Raw genomic sequence first — 22,409 nt, 5'->3', positions numbered from 1 at the left:
TTTTAATTAGCTTAGTGGGAGTTTTTGATATTCATGTGAGTAATTTAGATTACCTAATGAATGAAAAGGTGCTTGATTGAATGATTTCTTGAATTCTTAGGTAATTCTAAAAGAAGAGGTGAATTGAAGATGGCCTTAATTGATGAAATTCATAAATGCACTTACAATTTTTGTGGTTCAATAGTTTTTAGTATTTCATGAATTTTCACGAAGGTCATTTATATTTTGGTTTGGTGTGTTTGCCTCCATTTTGAGATTACTTTTGTACTTGAAGGGATTTGATCATTGATGACAAAATGTATAAATGGAACTTATTTTGTTCATGATTGTGGGTTTTTTGTGTGAAATTAGCTTCCCTTTGCTTTGGATACTAATGCATATATTTCATTAGCAAAGATTAGCTCATTTCATGTTTTTATCCCATGAACATTGTATGGTTCCACATGCTCGATCATTTTTCCTTTTTCCTTGACTTGCATGTTTTCTTCTTGTTGATTGCAACCGTTTATTTTTAAGAAATTTATTTGTTTTGATTTTGTCTTTTTCAGGGTGCAATAAGTGAACTCTCCATTCTTTCTCAAATACGGTTGGAAATTCATCACATTGCCATGGATTTGGATCGCGCAAGTCATAAGGGGAGTATTTTCTTTTACTCTTTATTTATTTTCCTTCTCTCACATTGAGGACAATGTGAAGTTTAAGTGTGGGGGAGGAAATATTTGAACTTGCAAATACTTTCTATGTGATGATATTTTATAGATTTAAATGCTTAGAAATGTTGGAATTGTGTTTGAATTATTTGCCATGTGGATAATTTGCTTGAAATTGGGTTTGTTGGCAGGGAGTTTTCATCCATTTATAAGGAGAAACTCTGTAAAAAATTTTCTAAAATCTTTTCCAATATTTCACTATAGCCCAAAAGTTCTTCAAATTTTTACATTTTCATTCAAAAAGGGCCAAAGTATTCCAACCTTAAGTGTTTAATTCTTCCAATTGTTGAAACTTTATATGTATTTTGGAAAGTTAGTCCTCATTTAACTTGAAAATGGTTATTATGCAATTAGGATTTTTGCATTTTAGAAAGTATATTGGATAAAGTGAGGAAAATTATGCCTATAATTTTACATGTTTAATGAAATTTCTTCTCTTTACTTAATTTTATAAGTAAGTGATTGACATAGTTGATAAAAGGTTATACTCCTCCTTTGATTAGTCTTATATATTTTCTAAGAGGGAATATCTATTTATTGTCCTTTATTTCTAAAAAAAAAAAAAAAAGAAAAGAGAAGAAAAGAAAAAAAAATTATTCTACTCCAATGATTTTTGTACCGAGTAACCGGGGGTTGGCATCTACAAATGTCGATTTTCGCGTAAAAAGGTACTTGAATTAAGAGTATGCATTGCAACTTGAATAAGTGAAATGTTGAGTAACCGGGAATCTTCACCTAAAAGTGTCGATTTTCGCGTAAAAAGGCATTCTCACTATTTAAGTAAAATTAGTATGAATAAATCCCTCTTAGATGTAAAATTTTGAGAAAAAGATGATTATAGGAGGAGGAAGGCTATAAATCGACTATGTGATTTGCTTATTTGTGAAATTAGGTTAGGGTAAGAGATTACGTTTAACTTGTTGAATTAAGGTATAATTATCTTTCCTTTACTTGATATTATGAGTATTTAATGTAATTTGAACAATTGTATAATGATTATTTTTCAGGTCATGAGAAATTAAATTTGACAAAAGTGCATATATTGTTTCACCTCTTAAATCATTGTAATTGATTTTGTGTGGATTGCTTGAGGACAAGCAATGATTTAAGTGTGGGGGAGTTTGACAAGTGATTAATTTATGTAATAATTGTCTAATATTTTATATTATTTTTAGTCACTTTGGTTATAATATTGGAAGAAAATGAATCATTTTGGCTATAATTGGTGAATAAATGTTTTTAAGTGATTAAATGAGGTTTTTATCACTTTTTACTTGGATTTTGTGTATTTTGACAGTTTTGACACATTTTCGTATTTCGGCTATAACTTGAGCTACAATGATCGGATTGGGATGATTCTTGAACCCATTTGAAGATAAGAGATAGATCTACAACTTTGGTGAAGACATCTGAATCCAGTTTGAAGGTTTTCCAGGTCAAAATGCCGAATTACAATAGCAAATTTCTACTGGTCGAAGCTGGAACAGGGCAATGAGCAGGTAAGGGTTTTTCGGTCATTTCTCAGTCTACACAGATCCAAATGAGGTGATTCTTGATGCATTGGAAAGGTAACTCAAAGGGCTACAAGTTTCATGTTTTGGTCAAGAGCTAAATCAGCTTTTATCATCAAGATAAATGCAGTTGAAATTGAGTCAAAATTGGAGCAGAGCTGGAAATTGAACCAGAAGTGACCAAATGGTCACTGTAGCAATCCGGCCGGATTTAAGGCCGGATTTCTGGCCGGATTGTGGTCAGAGAAGTCTGCTCTTTACGTGGAAAACTCAATTTCACCTCCACCAACTCACATGTGATGCTATACATGTGAGAAACATTCCCAGCTGTAACATCCTCATTTCTTGACCACCTTTCATCATTAAAGAGCCAAATTCATTGCAAGAGAAGGTATGGATTGAGATCCAACAATAGAATAGAGAGAGATACGGGAGAAGCTTGAAGTTGCATAAATGTAGCTCTTTCATCTCCCTAGTGTTAGTTTAGCTTAGTATAGTGTCTGTCCATTCTTGTTTATTATCTAGATTAGGATGAAGATGGAGGATGAAGAAGGCAAGGAAGAAAGCTCATGTGACAAGGGTTGTATTCCTTCCAAACTCTTTATCTTTTGTACTTGATTCCAAGTTTAGTTAATATACAAGTTCTGGATTTTGTGTTCAATATGTGTGTTTAAAGTTTAAGCCTTGGTTTTGGTTGAATTTTCTATGATTGTTAGTGTTTATTATTTGGTTATTTGATTGCTATGATTTGAGCAAGTTATTTAGCACTTTGACTCCTTAAATCATGATTAATCTGGTACCATTAATTGTGATTATCTAAGGTGTTGTTTCTGCAATGAAAATTGAGATTTAACACTAGTTCAAGAAGTGCTAAACATAGGGAGTACACTCACGAAAGTAGAGGTGCACCTATATGGTTTTTGTGATTCATTTCATGTAATTTCATTGAAGAAATGAACTTGTAGCTAATTTCATAACCATGAGAATAGGTATGGATTAGTTATAAGTATAATTGATTCACTACGAAAGTAGGATTCAAATGCATAAGGAAATTACACCATAATTAGCCTAGATGTAGTACTCAATGATGCAAATATAGCACTTGCATGAGTAGTTAGGGATACCACAACCTAAGGAGCTTTTATTTGTTATTTTCTTGTATAATTTCAGTAGGTTTTAATTTTTTATAATTCATTGATAGTCTAAATAATAGAGAAGCTTTAATAGTACCGGTAATTGCAATCTTCCTTGTGGGATCGACCCTTAATACCCTATACTCGCTCACGATTCGTATACTTGCGATAAATCGCGTGTGGGGTATTTAGGAGTTTATAAATGTAAAACTTGATTAGGATGAGCTTAATTGTATATGTATACTCCGCGCCTGTCACTTTCCTTATGTAGTGACGTTCACTTTTCCTTTTACATTTGATCCTTTGGGATAGTGTTAGTAGAGGTTGTGTCTTTTGGCAAAGGTTCTTGAATCATGGTTGATCTGGATCTCAGCCATTGCACTGGGGAGTACTTCTTTCTATCTTTTGTTGTTTTTCTTTCCCTACACATTGAGGACAATGTGTATTTTAAGTGTGGAGGAGGAAATGTGTGGTACCTGTAGTATTTTTGTGTTTATTGCTTGTAATTGAGATTTGGAATATGAATTGCACTTAAATGTTGTCAATCTTGGGTCATTGGCAGGGAGTTTCATCCAGTTTTAAGGGAAAACTCTGCCAAAATTTATTCAAAATATTGTCCAAATTTATAAAATTGCTCCAAAAAAGTTTCAAATTTTTTCAATTTTATCCAAAGAGTTAACAAGTTTCATACCATGAGTAACTCAAATTTCCTCTACTTTTGAAATAAATATATGTGACTTAAAAAATTCATTTCTCATTTGACTTGAAAATGACTATTATTTGATCATAATTTGTGCATTTATAAGAAAGTATATCGTGTAAAGTAGAGAAAATTATGCTTACATTTTGCATATTTGATGAAATTTTTTCTCTTTATTTGATTTTACAAACTTAAGTGATAAATATGATTAATAATTGCAATACTCTTCTTATGATTATTCTTTTAAGGGAATGATTATTATCTTTAATCAAAAAAAAATGAAAAATATGAAAAAAATGAAAAATTAAAAATTAAAAAAAATGAAAAAATAAAAAATGAAAAAAAGTGAATAAGAGTTATTCTATTCCAATATAAGTGAGCTGATCTAGCAGTTACAAGTCCCGAAGGTACAACAAGGAAATTCTCTCTCGTCTAAATAAGGTAAGCTAGGGTTTCACGTGTGCCGCTGCATGGAGGGTCCTCCATGGCCGCCGCCGGTCACGGGAGGTGTGCCTGGTGGTGCGGCCTCTTCCAAGTCCTTCGCCGACGTGCTCTCTGGATCAGGCCGGGTGGAGGTATCGCCTGTTCCAGATCTGGGTTGTTGGTCGACTCATCGAGGAGAACCTGCACTACGTTTATCCCAGAAAGAGTTGCAACTGCTGTCGACACCTTTCAAAAATGCTTTGGTTGGACGGTTTCCTTTCCGTCGGCCCCCTATGGAGGTCATTAGGGGTTTTTTTGTTTCGCTGGGTCTCAAGGGAGATTGTGATGTCGGCCTTCTCGATATGAACCACGTCCTTATCAGGCCTTCGACTGAGGAGGATTTCACCCGCCTCTTCGTGCGCCGTTCCTGGTTTGTGAAGGGAGCGCAGATGCTTTTAGCAAAGTGGACGTTGGATTTCAAAGCCCATCAGGATTCGACATATGCGCCGGTGTGGGTATCACTGCCAACGCTCCCGTTGCCCTTGTTCAATGCCGTATATATTGTCAAATTAGCTGGTTTGCTGGGGAGGTGTCTGAAGATCGACTCAGCGACATTAGCGCTCAGACGGTCGTCGGTAGCGAGGGTACTGGTTGAGATGGATGTATCCAAGCAACCCCCAAACCGTATCTGGATTGGGGAGGACCAGGAGGGGTTCTGGCAGGATGTGGAATATGAAAGCTGGCCGAAGTTTTGTGGGTTTTGTACTCGATTTGGTCATGCAGACGGGGACTGTTATAGGAAGAATCCGGATCTCAAACCCTCCAAAAAGTTGGTCATGAAGGCAGCAAAGTCTATGGAGGTTTACCGGCCTAAAGGTCTGTGTGGACCGGATAGTGACCCCCCACAACGGGATTGTTCGATTATTCAGTTGGAGTCTCACCAGCTCCCTGTTGGGGCCTTGGTTCCTGGCCAGGCCAGGGAAGGGCAAATTGACGTAACTATTGCACCAGAGGTGATTGCACGCTCGGACATGGGGGAAGTAAAGGCGACTATACAGGCTGACACTGTTACCACGTCGGTGGCTGATGTAGCGTTTGGGGGTGTTGCGACTGCTGGAATTTTGGTAGCTGCGGATGCGTTTGCTGATGAGTCAGAAAGGGATCCACACGGGGTGGAGCAAGGCTCTGCCCGCTCGCTGGCAAAGCAGTCTGGTGGTTGGGAGGGGATGGAGTGTGGGCAGAGTGTTGAGGTGGTTGCGGTGTCCTCCAATTCCTTCGCGGTGCTGCACTCATTATCGGACATGGAGGTGCAGGATTTTGAGCGCGACCCTTCCAGGTCTGCGAGTCATGCGCGGACACCCAGCCAGAGACATAGACGTCAGTGCTCGGACGGGGATAAACCGGGGGAAGTGGTGTCGAGGGACCAGCTAAAACAGTTCCACAGGTTGTTGCTTCAACGCCGGTCCGTTGAGCCAGGAGAGGGCCTGCTTTGTGATCTGGATGGGTCAGACAAGGCGAAGCAGCAAGAGGTCGCGGCGAATGGTCAGCCTGCAGCTAGGCACAAGGGGGGCCGGCCAGCTAAAGCAATTCTTAATCAGGTAAATCTCCAATCTCAAAATCCTTACTCTTTACGGTCTCATGTTAAGTCCCATTAAGTCTGTGGTTTGGAATATCCGTGGGGCTTCCCGCAAAGATTCTCTTAGATATTTACATAAGATTTGCAAAACTAATAAAATAAGGTTGCTGGTGCTTCTGGAACCTTTGTCGGATACTCCTCAACTTGAGGTGGTCCGACGGTTACTTGGGTTTGATAGTGCTCTGGGAGCATTGAATAATAAGGTGTGGGTTTTTTGGTACAATGACATGTCGTTGAGTTTCAAGGAACTGGCAGAGCAACTCCTCCACATGCACATCACCTTCTCCTCGGGGTGTTCTATTCAATTCTCGGCAGTATATGCTCGGTGCACCAGGGTGGGGCGGCGTGATCTGTGGTCAACAATGGATGCTTTGGCAGGTGAAATTGTTGGACCCTGGTTACTGGCAGGAGATTTTAACGTCATCTCCAGTATGGAGGAGCGCGTAGGAGGTTCCCCGGCCAATGAAAGAAACATGGAAGAATTTAATGATTCAATTGGCAATTGTGGTTTGACGGAGGTGCCTTTTGATGGTGCTTTATTCACATGGACGAATGGTAGGGTGTGGCAGCGATTGGATAGGGCCTTAATGAATCGGGATTGGGCTGTTGGGTATGAGTTCTCTCATGTCTCGCATTTGTGCAGAGGTCGTTCGGATCATGCTCCACTTTTGATTAGCTGCCAGAATGGGAGTCCTACCAAACATTCATTTAAATTTCTAAATGTTTGGCGGTGGCACTCAGGTTTTATGGAGGTGGTACAGCAGGGTTGGGCGATGCCGGTGGGGGGTGACGGTATGACGAAATTTAATCAAAAACTGCGGGCAGTTAAGGGTTGTCTGCGTGGTTGGAATGTCCAGGTTTTTGGCAATATTTTTAACAGGGTCAGGGAGGCAGAGGTTGTTCTGAAACAACGGGAGGAGCAGTATGACATTGGGAGGGATTCTGGTTCCAGAGCAGCGCTGGAGGAGGCAAAGGCGGTTTATGCGAGGAGCCTGGCATGGGAATGTGAGTATTGGAGACAGAAGGCAGGCATCCGATGGTTGCAGGTTGGGGATGCTAATTCGGCATTTTTTCATTCTCGTTGTCGTCAGCGTCGCAATTTTAATTTTGTGGCTCGCATTAAAGATCAGTCGGGAACATGGTTGGAGAATATCCAAGACATCCGGCGTTCAGCGGTGGACTTCTTTGCTTCTTTGTTTGCCTCTGAACAACATGGATGGCAAGCTCCGGGGCTTCCTTTTACGCTCCCACATCTGTCTGCTGCGGACAATGCCATGTTAAGTGTGCCACCTGACATGGATGAATTGAAGGGGGTGATTTTTGCGCTACAACCAGATAGTGCTCCGGGACCTGATGGGTTTGGGGCTGGCTTTTACCAGGCTTGTTGGGATATTATCAAGTCCGATTTGTTGGAGGCGGTACAGGCGTTCTTCCAGGGTATGCGTTTGCCTAGGAGTTTTACTAGCACTTCTATTCTTCTCCTCCCTAAGGTTGCGGGCGCCACGCAATGGAAGGACTTTCGGCCAATCAGTCTGTGCAACGTCTGCTCCAAAATTATTTCCAAGATCGTTTCTGATCGGTTGGGTAGGGTTCTTCCTGCCTTAGTGGCTCCCTGGCAGACTGGCTTTGTACCAGGACGCGGGATCACGGACAACATCCTTCTCACGCAGGAGTTGGTGGCAGATTTCGATCGGCGCTTGAGGCACCCGAATCTCATGCTGAAGTTGGATATGGAAAAGGCGTATGACAGGGTCGAGTGGCCGTTTCTTTTGTTTATGCTGCGGAATTTTGGTTTTGAGGAACAGGTGGTAGACATTATTTTTCGTCTGGTGTCTAATAATTGGTTTTCAGTTTTGGTGAATGGGGAGGCTGCGGGATTTTTTAAGTCCTCAAGGGGGCTTCGGCAGGGTGACCCGGTGTCTCCTGCCCTTTTTGTATTAATTGCCGATTTTTTAGGTCGTGGGCTGCACCATCTTCTGGTTAGTCAACCGGGCAGGTGTTTTGTTTCGTCAGGGACCCCGGTGCCCTACCTCGCTTTTGCTGATGACATGCTTATTTTTACACGATGCTCGGAGGAGTGCCTGACTGCAATCAAGGGGTTTCTTACGGAGTACCAGGAGGCCTCAGGTCAAAGGGTAAATAGCATTAAGAGCTCATTTTTTTTGCCTTCAGGGGCTACTTCAAGGCAGGAGGAGTTGGTGCATAGGATTTTGGGTTTTCACCGGCAATCGTTTCCATTCACTTATTTGGGGGCACCTATTTATAAAGGCCGACAGAGGGGTGTCTTGTTTGATGATATTGTTTCTAAAATGCGGGCCCGCCTTGGGCACTGGAGTACTAAGTTGCTATCCTTTGGGGGTAAACTCGTCTTAGCACGGCATGTCCTAGCGTCGTTGCCAATGTACTTACTTCAGGTGTTGGATCCTCCAAAGGCGGTGCTCACTCGGTTGGGCAGGATTTGTAATTCCTTTCTTTGGGATCATCAAGGGGAGAGGCGCATTCATTGGTCTTCCTGGGATAAGTTATGTTTCCCCTTTGACGAAGGGGGTCTTGGGTTTCGATCCTTCAAGGACATGGCAAGGGCTTTCGCGGCAAAATTATGGTGGCGTTTTAGGCTCGGCGATTCCATTTGGGCTGCTTTCATGCAGGCCAAGTACATCAAAGGGATTCACCCATTGGAAGTGTCGGCAATGCGGGCTACAGCTACGTGGAGACGTCTTGAGGTGATAGGGCCTGTGGTTGAGCCGAACATTAGGTGGAGTTTAGGGGAAGGTCTGGTGGATTTTTGGAAGGACAGGTGGGTTTTTCATGAGCCCTTACAGCATGTTGTGGTTAGTTCGGAGAGGCCTCATTTTCTTGTCTCGGAGTTTATTACTTTGGAGAGATGGGATGAACGGCGTCTTGCCCGGTGGGTTCCGGAGTTTGTCGTCCGCGCAATTATAGACATACCCTTTGACTTATCTCAGAAAGATAGAATGGTTTGGTTGCCTTCACCGTCGGGGTGTTTCTCGGTCAAGTCGGCATGGGAGGTGCTTCGGCAAAGGCGGCATCATTCCTTGGTCGATTCCTTATTATGGCCTTCGGTCCTGCCGGCAAAAATGTCCTTTTTGGCTTGGAGATTGGTGCGTAATGTCCTTCCTCTGGATGTGGCGTTGCGGTCGCGGGGTCTGGCCTTGCCCTCTAGATGTGGGTGTTGCTATCTGGAGGAGGAGGCTCTGTTGTATGTTTTTCTAACTGGTCCGGTGGCTTCGGAAGTGTGGCGGAGAGTGTCTGCCCGTTTTGGATTTCAGCTGCAGAATTGCTTGAGTATGGCGTCGGTTTTTGTAGCTTGGTATTTCACTTCTCCGTCATCTTCGAAAAATCATATTCGGGCGTTCATGCCAGTAGTAGTGTGCTGGTTTCTTTGGTTAGCAAGGAATCAGGAGCGCTATCATGGCGTGCGGTGGGGCAGTGATAGGATCATCCACGAGGTGGACGATTTTTTGGAACAGCTTGGGAGGGCAAATAGGCTTCATCGGTCGCATTTCACGGGAGATGCTGATTGTGAGTTGCTTCGCCTAATTAAATCCCCTCCTCGGAGGAGGACCCCTCGTGCGATCGCCTGGGTGAAACCGCCTCTTGGTGTGCTTAAATTCAACTCGGACGCCAGTGTGAACCAGGGTAGGGCCTCGGGTGGGGGTTTGCTGCGTGATTATCAAGGGAAAGTGATTTTTGCTTTTTATAAAGAATTCGGAGAGCAGGATGTGTTGTCGGCAGAAAGCTTGGCTTTGTTGTTTGGCCTCCAGTTGTGTTTACAGAGGGGTTTGCGTCCCTCGTTGGTTGAAGTCGATTTCAAGGCTTTGGTGCAGTTGGTTGTCTCTGGGGCAATTGCTAAGTGGCCATTATGTAATATCTTGAGGAAAATTAGATGTCTCCTTGAGGGTTTCTCGGCCTCCGTTTCACATATTTTCCGTGAGGCTAACTCCTCGGCGGATAGATTAGCAGCTGTTGGGGCAGGAGGCGTTTGCATTTATGATCATGTTCACCAAGTGTCGGCAATTGTTCGGGCCTCTATTGTGCTGGACTCATGTGGGGTGCCATGTGTTCGCTGGTTTGATGAGGAGGGTTAGGTTCTTTGCTTCACACGTAGGCTTAAGTTTTTTGGGAGGTTGTTTTTCACTAATAAAAAAAAAAAAAAAAAAGTGAGCTGATCTAGTTCAAATTTTTGTTTTGAGTGGTCTTGTTTGCTTGTTTTCAGTTTTCTTAGTGTATTTTTTTTTCAAAAGTTGTGTATAAAGAAATTCAAAGTATCAGTCTTGAGTACAAAAAAAAAAAAAAAAAAATTCTATTCCAATGGTTCTTGTACTTAGTAACCAAGTGTCTTCATTTACAAATGTTAACTTTCGCGTAAAACGGTATTTGAATTAAGAGTATACAACGCAACTTGAGAATATGAAGTGTTGAGTAACCAGAAATTTTCATCAAAAAATGTCGATTTTCATGTAAAAAGGCACTTTCACAAACCTGAGTAATACTTAGATATGTTATATAAATAAATCCCTCTTTAAGTTTGAATAAGAAAATGATCATGAGTTAGGAGGCATTTTTAGTGACCATATGAGTTACTTACTGTTGAAATTAGGTAAGGATGAGAAATTGAGTTGAACTAGTTAAAATTATGGTATAATTGACTCTCATTTACTTAATATTATGAGTACTTGATCTTAGTTGACTAATTGCATAATAGTTATTTATCTTGTTTTTGAGAAAATGAAATTGAATTGTGCACATATGTTTATTTTCAAAATTGGATCATTGTTGGTTTGTATTTCTTAATTGCTTGAGGACAAGCAATGGTTCAAGTGTGGGGGAGTTTGATAAGTACATATTTTACATTTTTTTAGCGTGTTTTATTATTTAGTTTTGGTGTGTTTTAACTACTTTTATAGATAATTAACTAAGTTTCTAGTGAAAATTGCATTTCTAGGAATTTTAATGGTGAAAACTTCATGTTTTTGTAGGTTTAATGATTCAATCATTAAATGGCATGAGTTGAGTAGATAATTGGATGATTGACGATGGTTTTGAAGTGATAAAAAGGGAATATGAAGTGCAAGAGATGAAATGCAATTAAAGAAAATTTTCCAGCTTTGACATCTTGTGATTTTCAGCTATATCTTGAGTTACAAGCATTGGATTGATGTGATTCTTATACCATTTTGAGGTTAAGAGATAGATTTACATTTGGTATGATACATCGAAATCCAGTTCAGTCATTTTCATTGTCAAAAAGTCGAAATATAGAATTGAATTTTCAGGGTCGAAAGCTGAAATAGAGTTCTGATTAGTTGAGGGTAGTGTGGTCATTACTTGGTTCACAGAGCACCAAATTGGATGTTTCTTGAGGCATTGGAATTAACTCAAAGGGCTACAACTTTTATGTTTTATACAAAAGGTAGTTCAGCTTCTATCATTGAGAAAATATCAGTTGAAGGTGGATCAAAAAAAGAGCATGAATGAATTCTGCGCAAAATTGATCAAACCTGCAAAAGGCAATATATGGGGTGCAATACGTGACCTAAGGTCATGTTTTCAAGATCGCATATTCATCATTTTCAGCTGTAACTTGCTCTGCAACTTGTTCTTTGTTCACAGAACTTTCCAACTCAATTCCGGCAAGCAAATTCGGCCGTATCTAACCAAGAAGAGTGTGGAAAGTTGGAGAACCAACTCTTAGGAGTTTCAAGAGGCAAAAATGCCAACTAGAAACAACTCATTTGGCTCTTGGATCCTCTATAAATAGCAGCCTTTGCGGAATATTTTCACAACTTTGGAAGGCTAGAGAAATTCCACAAAAATATAGTCTTCACTAGAATTTTTTAGTTCGTTAATTAGGGTAGATTAGTGTAGTTAGAGTAGTTTATCCTTCTTGTATTTGTAGTTAGACTTGGATGAAGATTTGATGAGTTTGAAGAGTGCAAGAAATGTAGTTCTTACATTTTCTTAGTGTTAGGTTAGTATAGTATAGAATAGTTTAATTAGTTAGTCCATCCTTCTTGTTTATTAGCTAGGCAAAGATGAAGAAGGAGATGAAGATGGAGGAGATGAACTCATGTGACAAGGGTTACATTTCTTTCTAAACTCTTTATCTTTTGTACTTGATTCTATTGTTTAGTTAATATACAAGTTTGGATTCTATGTTTATTATGTGTTTCTAAAGTTTATACCTTGAGTTTGGTTGAATTTTCTATGATTTTTAGTGCTTATTATTTGGCTATTTGATGTTATTATTTTGAGCAAGTTATTTAGCACTTTAGCTCTTTAAATCATAGTTAATTTGGTACCATTAATTGTGATTATCTAAAGTTGTTGTTTCTTCAATGAAAATTGAGATTTAACACTAATTCAAAAAGTGCTAAACTTAGGGAGTACACTCACCAGAGTAGAGGTGCACTTTTGTGGTTTTAGTGATTCATTTCATGTAATTTCACAGAAGAAATGAATTTATAGCTACTTTCATAACCACGAGAGTAGGTATGGATTAGTTATAAGTATAGTTGATTCATTACGAGAGTAGGTTTCACATGCATAAGGAAATTACGCCATAGCAAACCAAGATAGTAGTACTCAATGATCCAAAAATAGCACTTGTATGAGTAGTTAGGGATACCATAACCTAAGGAGTTTTTATTTACTATTTTTTTCCATAAGTTTAGCATAGTTTTGTTTCTTTTAATTCATTGATCGTCTAAATAATAGAAATTTTTTTGTAGTGCCAGTAATTATCCAATCTTTCTCATGGGGTCAATCGGATATATGTCCTAAACTATTAATTTGACCTGTATACTTACAGTTAAAAAGGATATAAATTGGATTTAAACTTGTACACATATCAAAAACCCGTCACCTTGGAACCCATTTTTCTTTTTGTCACACAACTTGGTTTATGTACTCAAGATTTGGTATTGAGACCAATGAGAAGGATGAGAAAGGTGGAGCATTCTCTTCTGTATTTATAGGAAAATTTACGTGATCTGGATCTAGAAGAGGGACGGAGACATGGGATGCCTGGGAAGGTGTCAACCCCATGATTGAGTTGGCTGTTGAAGATAATTATAGATTATCTGTTTGGGGATTTTATTAGATATTCTAGTGTCATTATTCATCATCATGTGCGTAGGATATGGTCCATGTATTTGAATGTTGGAAAATTGGAACTTGCCTGCTGAGTTTCAATTTTAAACACCAGAAATACGTTTAATTATGTAGAAATCATGTGTATATTTGGTACATCTGTGTTTATGGTACCAGACATATGTTTAATTATGTAAAACTTATGTTTAACTTTGTTTTCATTGATAAATTGATGAAAGAAGTAAGGAAAGCTGGATGTTAGTGGAATATTTGTTGACTTTTCGGTTGAGTTTTAGTTGTATTATTTCATATCTTGGACAAAAGGAGATGGGAAAAAATCAATGCATAGTAATGTCTCATGTTGTTTATCACACTTGCTAAACTAGGAATTTTATACCAAGTACCCTTTTTTTTTTGGTTGCCTGCCACGGTATCCAGGGCTTTGCCCTGACTAATCCGTTGGTCGACCCGGGTCGCACACCTGGCTGTGGTGGGTGAGTCTCCCAACAAGGATAGCTGCATACGCCAGGTTTCGAACCCGAGACCTGCTTAAGCGGAACCAAGCTGCTTACCACTTGGCCCAAGTACCCTGATGCACTCATTAGTGTACCTAAATTACATCTAAATTACCATGTCAATGCAAACATTCATAATTAGTACATCTCTTGTATTTAGATCTTTCTCAAATTAACTCCACTTTTGAAAAAAAAAATTTAACTCCTGACCCAAACCCATTAAAGTATGCCGTGCTCGTTAATTTTGATTACTTGTGAATCATTTATTATGCTCAGTAATGCCAATCTCTTTTATTAAGCTAAAACTTTTTTTGATAAAAAATTATCATTCATTAAATTTGCACTAATAGCAGAAATTACATTAACTAGACACAGATACAAATAGATCTGAAGAACAAAACTAGATACTGCATATCCAAAAAGTCAAGAGAATGTTATTCAATGAAATTCAAAAAATATTTATAAGAAAACGTTTATAATCCCATGATCATCTATCTATACTTCAAACCGCACCTCTTGCTTTATCTAAGATCTGCTAATGAACTAGTTTAAGCTTGGATGTTGATATGAGATCTGACGAGATAGATCTCAATCTAATAATCAAATGTGGGAAAATTTAGATTAATAAAAGAAATACAAAAACTAAAAAAACACTCATTAGGAATCCCTAGAAAAGAAGAAAACTCTCATTATGAATCTTTAAGAGAACAGAATACTTTTAGTAGGAATTTTTAGGAAAGAAGAAATTCTCATTAGAAAACCTTAAAAGAGACTTAATTACAAATACAAAAATAAAAGAGAAAAAAAACGTAAAGACATTAGCGGGCGGGAGATCAAGGGAGACCAATTGGTCTCTCTCCCAGAAAGAAGACAATTTGTTTTCAAGGGAAGAAAAAAGATAGAAAGGAGGGAGAGTTTGGATTTAGATACTAGGAGTAAGAATCGACTCAGTTCATAATATCTTCTGTTAGCCCTTATTTAGCTAAACATAAATTGCAAAGCAGAAAAAGGTATTCTAAAATTCATCCATTGATACGATATTGGTTCAGCCTATCGCCAAAACCACATATACCCTTATTTTACTCTTCTACTACGCACATTTTATATACCCATTTTACTTTATATATGGTAATTCAAAGTAAAAACACATTCAATGATTTAATGGCTCGATAATTTACATAATTCAAGCTAGAGAAGACAATTTACAGACATAAAATGTACGTGGGAGAAGATGAATATATCTACTATGAATCAATGATTGTAGCAAAGCTGTCAATATTTCACCCTTTTCTGCAAAATAAAAACACTAAGTGCTCATATACCACACAAGAATTGGTGACAGGGCAACAATCGTAAACCGTACTTGGCTGCATGGAGATCTTGTGGTGTGCCCATTTGATGCATTCTTGGTGCTCAACTCTCATACGGAACCATTATTTGAATAGGAAATTATTTAAAATAATTACTGTATTACTTTTTATAATGTGATGCATGTGAAATAAAAGGTGATTGGAAAGATAAAAAAAGTATATTGAAACCTGTATTTATGATACAAACAAATAATTTGAAACCAAATAATGACTATCCAAACACACTCGGAACCCTTAGTAAAACAAACAGCTCATATTACATTTTGTTTAAAAATAAAGTAAAATATAACTCAGTTTTCAAGCATTTAGATTTGCTGGTACAAAAATACTTTTAGATAGGCAGTTTAATTAAGTACAAGTAATTCACAAATTATGTAAATCCTTGGTCTAGCCAAGATTTTTCTTTTGTTTTATATCTCTTAGGAGTTAGGAAATGGCATAATGTGTTAGGAGATGGATTAGATCGAGCTCCATATTAGTTAGTTCTCAGTAAATAAAAGGGGAGAGAGAGAGACTAAATATGAATAGATAAAAAGGAGACATTTGCTTTTATACTATTTTCAATTTACCATCGTCTTCTTTCCAATCTGAATGCATTGAATTTTTTGGCAAGTTTGAGTCAAATCCAGTGTGTAAGAGTCAGACACTTGGCATGTGAGCGGCTTTTGATCTAACTTTTCTGCCTTAAAGAAGCTAAAGATAAATCTGACCTGACCAATAGATCAATAAAAAGATAAATAGTTTCTTCTAGACTTGTATTAATCAACCCATATGCATGATTTAACAAAAAAATGTCGATTTGGAGGTTGGAAATTTCCCTTATGCATGGTTCATTATTCTTGCTGTGGCCTTGTGGGAGGGACATGTACGGGCATGTAGCCATCACTGAAGAAGAAAATTGAGATGAGAATTTTCAGCTGGTGGGGAGTACTAGAAGTAGAAAGAATGTCATGGATGACGCAAGAATAATTGGCACTTTCACTAATTTAATCTTATTGAATTAAAATTTGTACTATAAGTTGGGCATGTGAATTCCGGCCAAAGCTCAATATGCTACCATCTTCTTGAATACTCCTACTTTGACTTCTGAGTTCTACCGGCCCACGAGGCATCTTCAGATTTCATGCATTATGGCTTCAGCTGACATCTCTTGACAATGGCCCTACAATTTTCGATCTTGTCATGTACTGTTAGAATTTGACTACATGAATTTGATTGGTCAAATGACATCTTTGAAAAAATTGCTTTTTTTTTTTGTTTGCACTTGCACTTGTACCCGTGTACTTCGGATTTGGGATAGGAATGGTCGCAGGAACCAAACGTACGGTTAATGGCTAAAATTTGGTCCAAAAAAATATGAGGTTTAAATTTTATTTTATATATTATTTTTTACATCACATATGAGACGTATAATTTTTTTTTTATAACTATACGTTATGCAAAATAAGTTTTATTATGTATAAATTAAATTGCATCTTGTGTAAAATACACAAATCGATTCGAATGATTTTTCTGTTGACTGTTCCTATCCCAAATCCCATTTCATCCGAGGTTGCAGCATGATTAAGTGTCCACTTCACTGTCCTAAATTTTTTTTTCTTTTCTTTTCGGTTCTTCCATTTTAATTCTACTCAGCATGTCGGGCCCACGTATAGGAGGTTAGTATGGGCAGGAGTGTATGGTGCACTAGCTTTACTGTGAGCTGTTCATATCGCACAACTTACTATTGATAAACGTTACTGTGTCATTTCCTTTTTTAGTCAAAAGGAGATACCATATATTACAAAAGAAAAAAAAAGAGAAAAGGGTAAAAATTGAGAGTCGAACAAGAGTCTTCACACTCGACTAATTAATGTCCTTACAAGTAATATTTTTAAAACTCAGATTGAAGAGTGAATCGAAAGAGTTTTCAGTTCACAAGTTGACTAGTTTGATCGGTTCAAAGTTTTAATCATTTCTTAGTTATTTTAGTATTTTTAAAAATAAAATTGAAATATTTATTTTAAAGAATAAAAAATTAGTGAAATTCAATTGAACCGTCCAGTTTTTACTGGTCCAACCAATTCTTAATCTGATTTTATCAATTCAATTGAATTTTTCAATCAATCACTAAATCAAATTGAGATCATGGTTAATCGATCCGGACCGATCGTCAAAACATTACTTACAAGTTAAGTTATATGTCAAAAACTCTTATAATATAATTTCATATCTTAACATTGTGACCTTACACATGTAAATTGGATGACATATTCTGTAATTATGATCCATAGGACAAATATATGCGTAAAACTAATTCTTTAAGTGGCACATAAGGGCGATATATAGTCTTATACATGTAGTAAAAAAGAATTTTTAAAAGATGAGAGATGATATATAGGGTTAGCTTTGGATTTAAGTTATAAATAACGAATTTTCTCTCCGTAAACATAAACTCAATGATTGAATCAAATTACATTAAATTTTATATATCATTTATCTTTCATACTCGTTGCTTTAAAACTCGTTGCCTCGTTGCTTTACAACGTGCATGTGAAATCTTGCTACTGCTCAATAATAGAGGTGGCAAAATGGGCGGGATGGGCGGGATTTGCTTGGGTTTGTGATGGAACCGGGTCATATGGGTTTGGGCCCAATCTTACCCATATGTATTTTGGGACTAAGTTGGGCGGGATCACTTTGGGATGGGTTTAGATTGATCCCGCCCAATACCCAAATCTATTTTCTACATATTTTTTCCTTTAATTCATTTTTATTTTTTATATAATTTTAATATTTTTGATTTATTAAATTTTTTTTAATTTTATTAAATAAACGTGCAAGTGCTTTATACTCAGGATTCCCATCAAAAATTGGATTAACAAATAAAGGAAAAAATAGATATACAGTCATATTCCAACATATATCAAGATGGCCAAGGTACTTAAGGTATTGAATATTTATTCTCATCATTGTCCAAAGATGACAGGTCTAAATTGACTGAAATGTTGAAAATTCTTGTGGATAATGACTAGGAAAACTACTAGATTATATTCTCTAGTATGACTATAAAAATTGTTAAAGATAATTTTGAATCTAAGAGTCCGTTTGGATTGGCTATTTTTTCAAAAAATAAGTTTTTCAAATACAATGTTACAGTAATATACAATAACTCAAAAAACATCCCATCCATATTAGTATATCAAATATTTCAAAAAAATTTTATAGTAAAAATTTTTCATATACACTGCTATAATAAAATATTTCAAAAATACCCCCCAAAAATAGTTAAACCAAACAGAGCCCTTGTTATTTGAGGCCAATGGGTACCCAAGTATTCCCATCAATTAATGGGTACAATTGGGATTTGTCCCATTTTAAACCTAATATCAAAATCCAATACCCATCCCGCCCAAAGTCCCCATGGGCATGGGTAACCCATTGGGACTTGGGACAAATTGCCACCTCTGCTCAATAAGCAGCCATCTCCTTCCATATTCCTACTTTGATTTCTGATTCTACCGCCCCACGAGGCCCCTTCAGATTTCATGCTATTGGCTTCAGCTGACAGCTCTTGACACTGGCCTTACAATTTTGGATCTTGTCGTGTACTGTTAGAATTTGATTGAGCTTGTGGTCAACTGACATCTTTGAAAAACTCTTTTTCTGTTTGCACTTGCACTTGTACCCGTCATTTCCTCTGAGGTTGCAGCTTGATAAGTTGATATAGTGTCCATTTCATTGTCTTATACTTTTCCTTTTCATTTTGGTTGTTCCGTTTTAATTCTACTCAACATGTCAGGCCCATAGGAGTTTAGTAAGTGCATGAGTGTATATGATTCAAAAGCTTGACTGTGAGCTGTTCATATCATAGCAACTTACTATTGATAAACGTTACTACGTCATTTCCTTTTTTAAGGTCAAAAGGAGATACCATGTATTACAAAAGAAAAAAAAAAGGAAAAGGTAAAAATTGAGAGTCGAAAAAGAGTCCTCACACTCACCTAATTAATATCCTTACCAGTAATGTTTTTAAAACTCAGATCAAAGAGTGAATCAAAAGAATTTTACTAGTTCACAAGTTGACTAGTTCAACCAGTTCAAAGATTTAATCGTTTCTTATTTATTTTAGTATTAAAAATTTTGAAAAAAATTAAACTATTTATTTTAAAGAATAAAAAATTAGTGAAATCCAGTTGAACCGTCCCATTTTTACTGGTCCAATCGATTCTTATTCTAGTTTTCACCAATTCAATTCAATTTTTCAATCGATCACTAAATCAGATCGAGTTTATGGTTAACCGATCCGTTCCAATTGTCCAAACATTGCTTATAAGATACTTTAGATCTCTGAAACTCTTATAATATAATTTCATATCTCAACATTCTGACCTTTCACAGGTAAATTGGATGACACTTTCTGTCATTATGATTCCTAGGACAAATGTTATGCATAAAACTGTTCGTGCTAATGCATTACTAATTCAGCCATTCCTTCCGGTTGCTCGGATGCGACACGTACGGGACGGTGTGTATACTAAGAGCGGGGGAGGAGCTCTGCAGAGGACTGACTCGCAAAAAGAAGGAATAATCCCATTGAGCCACAAAGGATACCTCATTTTGTGTTTGCACCCCTATAATCGGCAACTCCAGAAATTTTGACGTACGTATAAGAATTGACCTTCAAAGTGGTGACACTGTCCCATGCATAGTTGGAGAACTTGATATTGACGGTCAAGCTGCAAATTATTCTGGTAAAAAATTTTGTACTCTGCCAGTATCACTAACCTAACTTTATAGCTGAGGTATTGAGGGTATAATGATTAGTTACGAGGTTAAGATAATGAGTTGTTTGTTTAGCTAATTTTTACTAGAAAATTTCTCTACCTTTTCAAGACGATGTTTCTTCAACATGATTAAATTATACAAATTAGGCAATGTAATTTACAATTTCAACATATTTGTGTTGAATGATGTAAACAGAAGTACACAAACACTACTTTGACAATTTTATTAAACAAATATACTCTTCCTTAAACCATGCAAAACTTAAAATCTACTTAATTACATATGCTTAATTACATTTGAATTAATTTTTTCTTAAAAAATTTATTTATTTTTTACATCCATTTATAATTAAAATTAAAATTTGATATTTTTAGATGTCATATATTTAATTAGATGAAAATTATTTTGAACATAACACATAAAAATAATTATGTTAGGAAAAATTTTAGCCCCTCTAGAAAAAAAATCTTGGCTTCGTCACTAGTTGAAATGCTTGTAAGTGGGATTCATCTATGATGAGAGTATGATACATAGTCTTTCTTTTCACTGTATTTAATTTGTGTGATGACAAATGAAAAATGGGTAAAATGGGTTAGTGATCATCAGTTTTATGAATGATTATGAGAGTAAAATACATTATGACAATAAGATATGTAGAATTGTGAAAATTATAATTCAAACAGGCTCCTAAATTTTGGATATGTGACTTTCGTAGTTGGAAGTTTCTTAAATTAACAATTAGTTATTGCTAATTGTTAATTTAAGTGTGATGTGGTAAGTGTGAGTATTGTTATCAGTGATATAGTAAGTGTCAGTAGTAAACGTGAGATGTGAATTGAAATTTGCAGATATCAATTTGCAGGGGTGGTTATTATCTGTTAGTTAAAATTTAGGAGTTTCAATTTTTTAGGTTAGTGGGTCACTTAAATTGAGGAGCGGAAAGGGATAAGGAGAAGATAAGGGTTATTGAATTAAAATAAATCTAAAATTATAGTAAGAAGGGATTCAGATTTCTTACACTTGTGGAAACTCCACGTAAAAAACCTGCTCTTTAATACATATAGATATAGATTTGTGGCTCAGCGTTCTTATCAATTCCGTAACAGGCGGCAACCATTTCCGCTCCAGTCCAAAACGTGCGATCAGCCACCAGTCAGCCACATTTTCCCCGTCTGTTGAGAAAGCACATCTTGAGCTCTTGCATACAGTTGAAAGAAACATTTCTAAAAGTTCTCTTTTACTAAGACTAAATTTTGAAGAGTTAGCAAAGGCTCTGTCAGCTAGAACTTGGATGGTCTGATCGGGTAATGGATGGAACTTTGATCTCTAACAAGTTTTAAGAATAGTCGCTTGGTTGTGCACAAATCTAGTGACAATTTTTGCCTTTTCCAGTGTCTCTTTAATTACTTCCATTGTTTCCATTTTCTTCAACGTAAGTGTGTTGATTAGTATATTAAGGGCAAAAAATCTGGATGGCCCTCAAACTATTAAGTTAGTTGGCTTTTAGCCCTCTAACTATTAAGTGTATATTTTTGCCCCTTCAACTTGTAAAAAAGTATCTTTCCACCTTTTTGACTAGAGATAATTTTAGAAACCTCCCCAAGATTCATGTAAATATTACGTGGCACTCCTAGAGTTTCAAAAGCATCATTAACCTCCCTTAAAACCATACTTTTTTAGAATAATTTCACCCTTGTATCATTAAAATAAGCATTTAATGAGAGAGATATATTTTTCTTCCAATTCTACTCTTTTGTGTTGTTTTATATTGAATTCTCTACCGAGTTGATGATAATATAATTTTTACATGTTCTGCCTAAAACTTTTACTTTTCATAGTGTTTTACCTCAAAATTGTTACAGTAGTGAAGATAATTTTAACAATTTGTGTTATCATAATTACTAATGGTCCCATCTCACTAATGTGGGAATTGAGTGACATATCTAAAACTTCAAATATGTCAAGTGATATTAACATAAATCTCAGGAGAGGTTTATGAAATATCTCTAGTCAAAAGAATGAAGAGTATACCCTTTTATAAGTTCGAGGGGCAAACATATGTCCTTAATAGTTGGAGGGTTAAAAGTCAACCACCTATAGAGTTTGAGGGCCATTCTGCTTTTTTGCCCGTATATTAAACTCACTTATAGAAAAATATACTGATGGTGCATCTGTAAAAACTTATAGCCTATGAACAATTAGTAAGGATCATAATTTCACTTATTATAAGAATGACAAGCTCTTCTTTGTTATCATTGTTTATCTTATTTATCTTTTTTAATACTCAAAATTTAATGAAGTCCTTTTTTCCTTTTTTAAGTGCCTGTAGCACACGTGATGCACGAACCCTTTATAGAATTTTTGAAACCAAATGGTTAAAGAATTTAAAGTTATCATATAGACTATCACTTATAGATTGATTTGTAAAATTTATTCATTTACAAACCAAAAGCCTCCGAACTAATTAGATAACTATTTCTAAGGTACAAACCCAACGGAACTTTAGCCTCTGCCCTTTAGGAAATGCTCAA

At 36.8% G+C, this 22,409-nt stretch overlaps 1 protein-coding gene across 1 annotated transcript; it reads left to right on the top strand.

Moving 5' to 3' along the window:
• Positions 1–4,524: 4,524 nt before the first annotated feature.
• LOC140038359 (uncharacterized) lies at positions 4,525–10,222 on the top strand. The gene is made up of 2 exons (XM_072083695.1): positions 4,525–6,075; positions 6,134–10,222. Exons 1-2 carry the CDS (start codon positions 4,525–4,527, stop codon positions 10,220–10,222), a joined length of 5,640 nt encoding a protein of 1,879 aa, XP_071939796.1.
• Positions 10,223–22,409: the final 12,187 nt, after the last annotated feature.

This window comes from Coffea arabica, chromosome 3e (assembly GCF_036785885.1).
Source record: "Coffea arabica cultivar ET-39 chromosome 3e, Coffea Arabica ET-39 HiFi, whole genome shotgun sequence".
Classification (NCBI taxonomy): Eukaryota; Viridiplantae; Streptophyta; class Magnoliopsida; order Gentianales; family Rubiaceae; genus Coffea; species Coffea arabica.
Note: the sequence above shows the minus strand (reverse complement) of the source record. Positions and strands in the feature narration are given on the sequence as shown.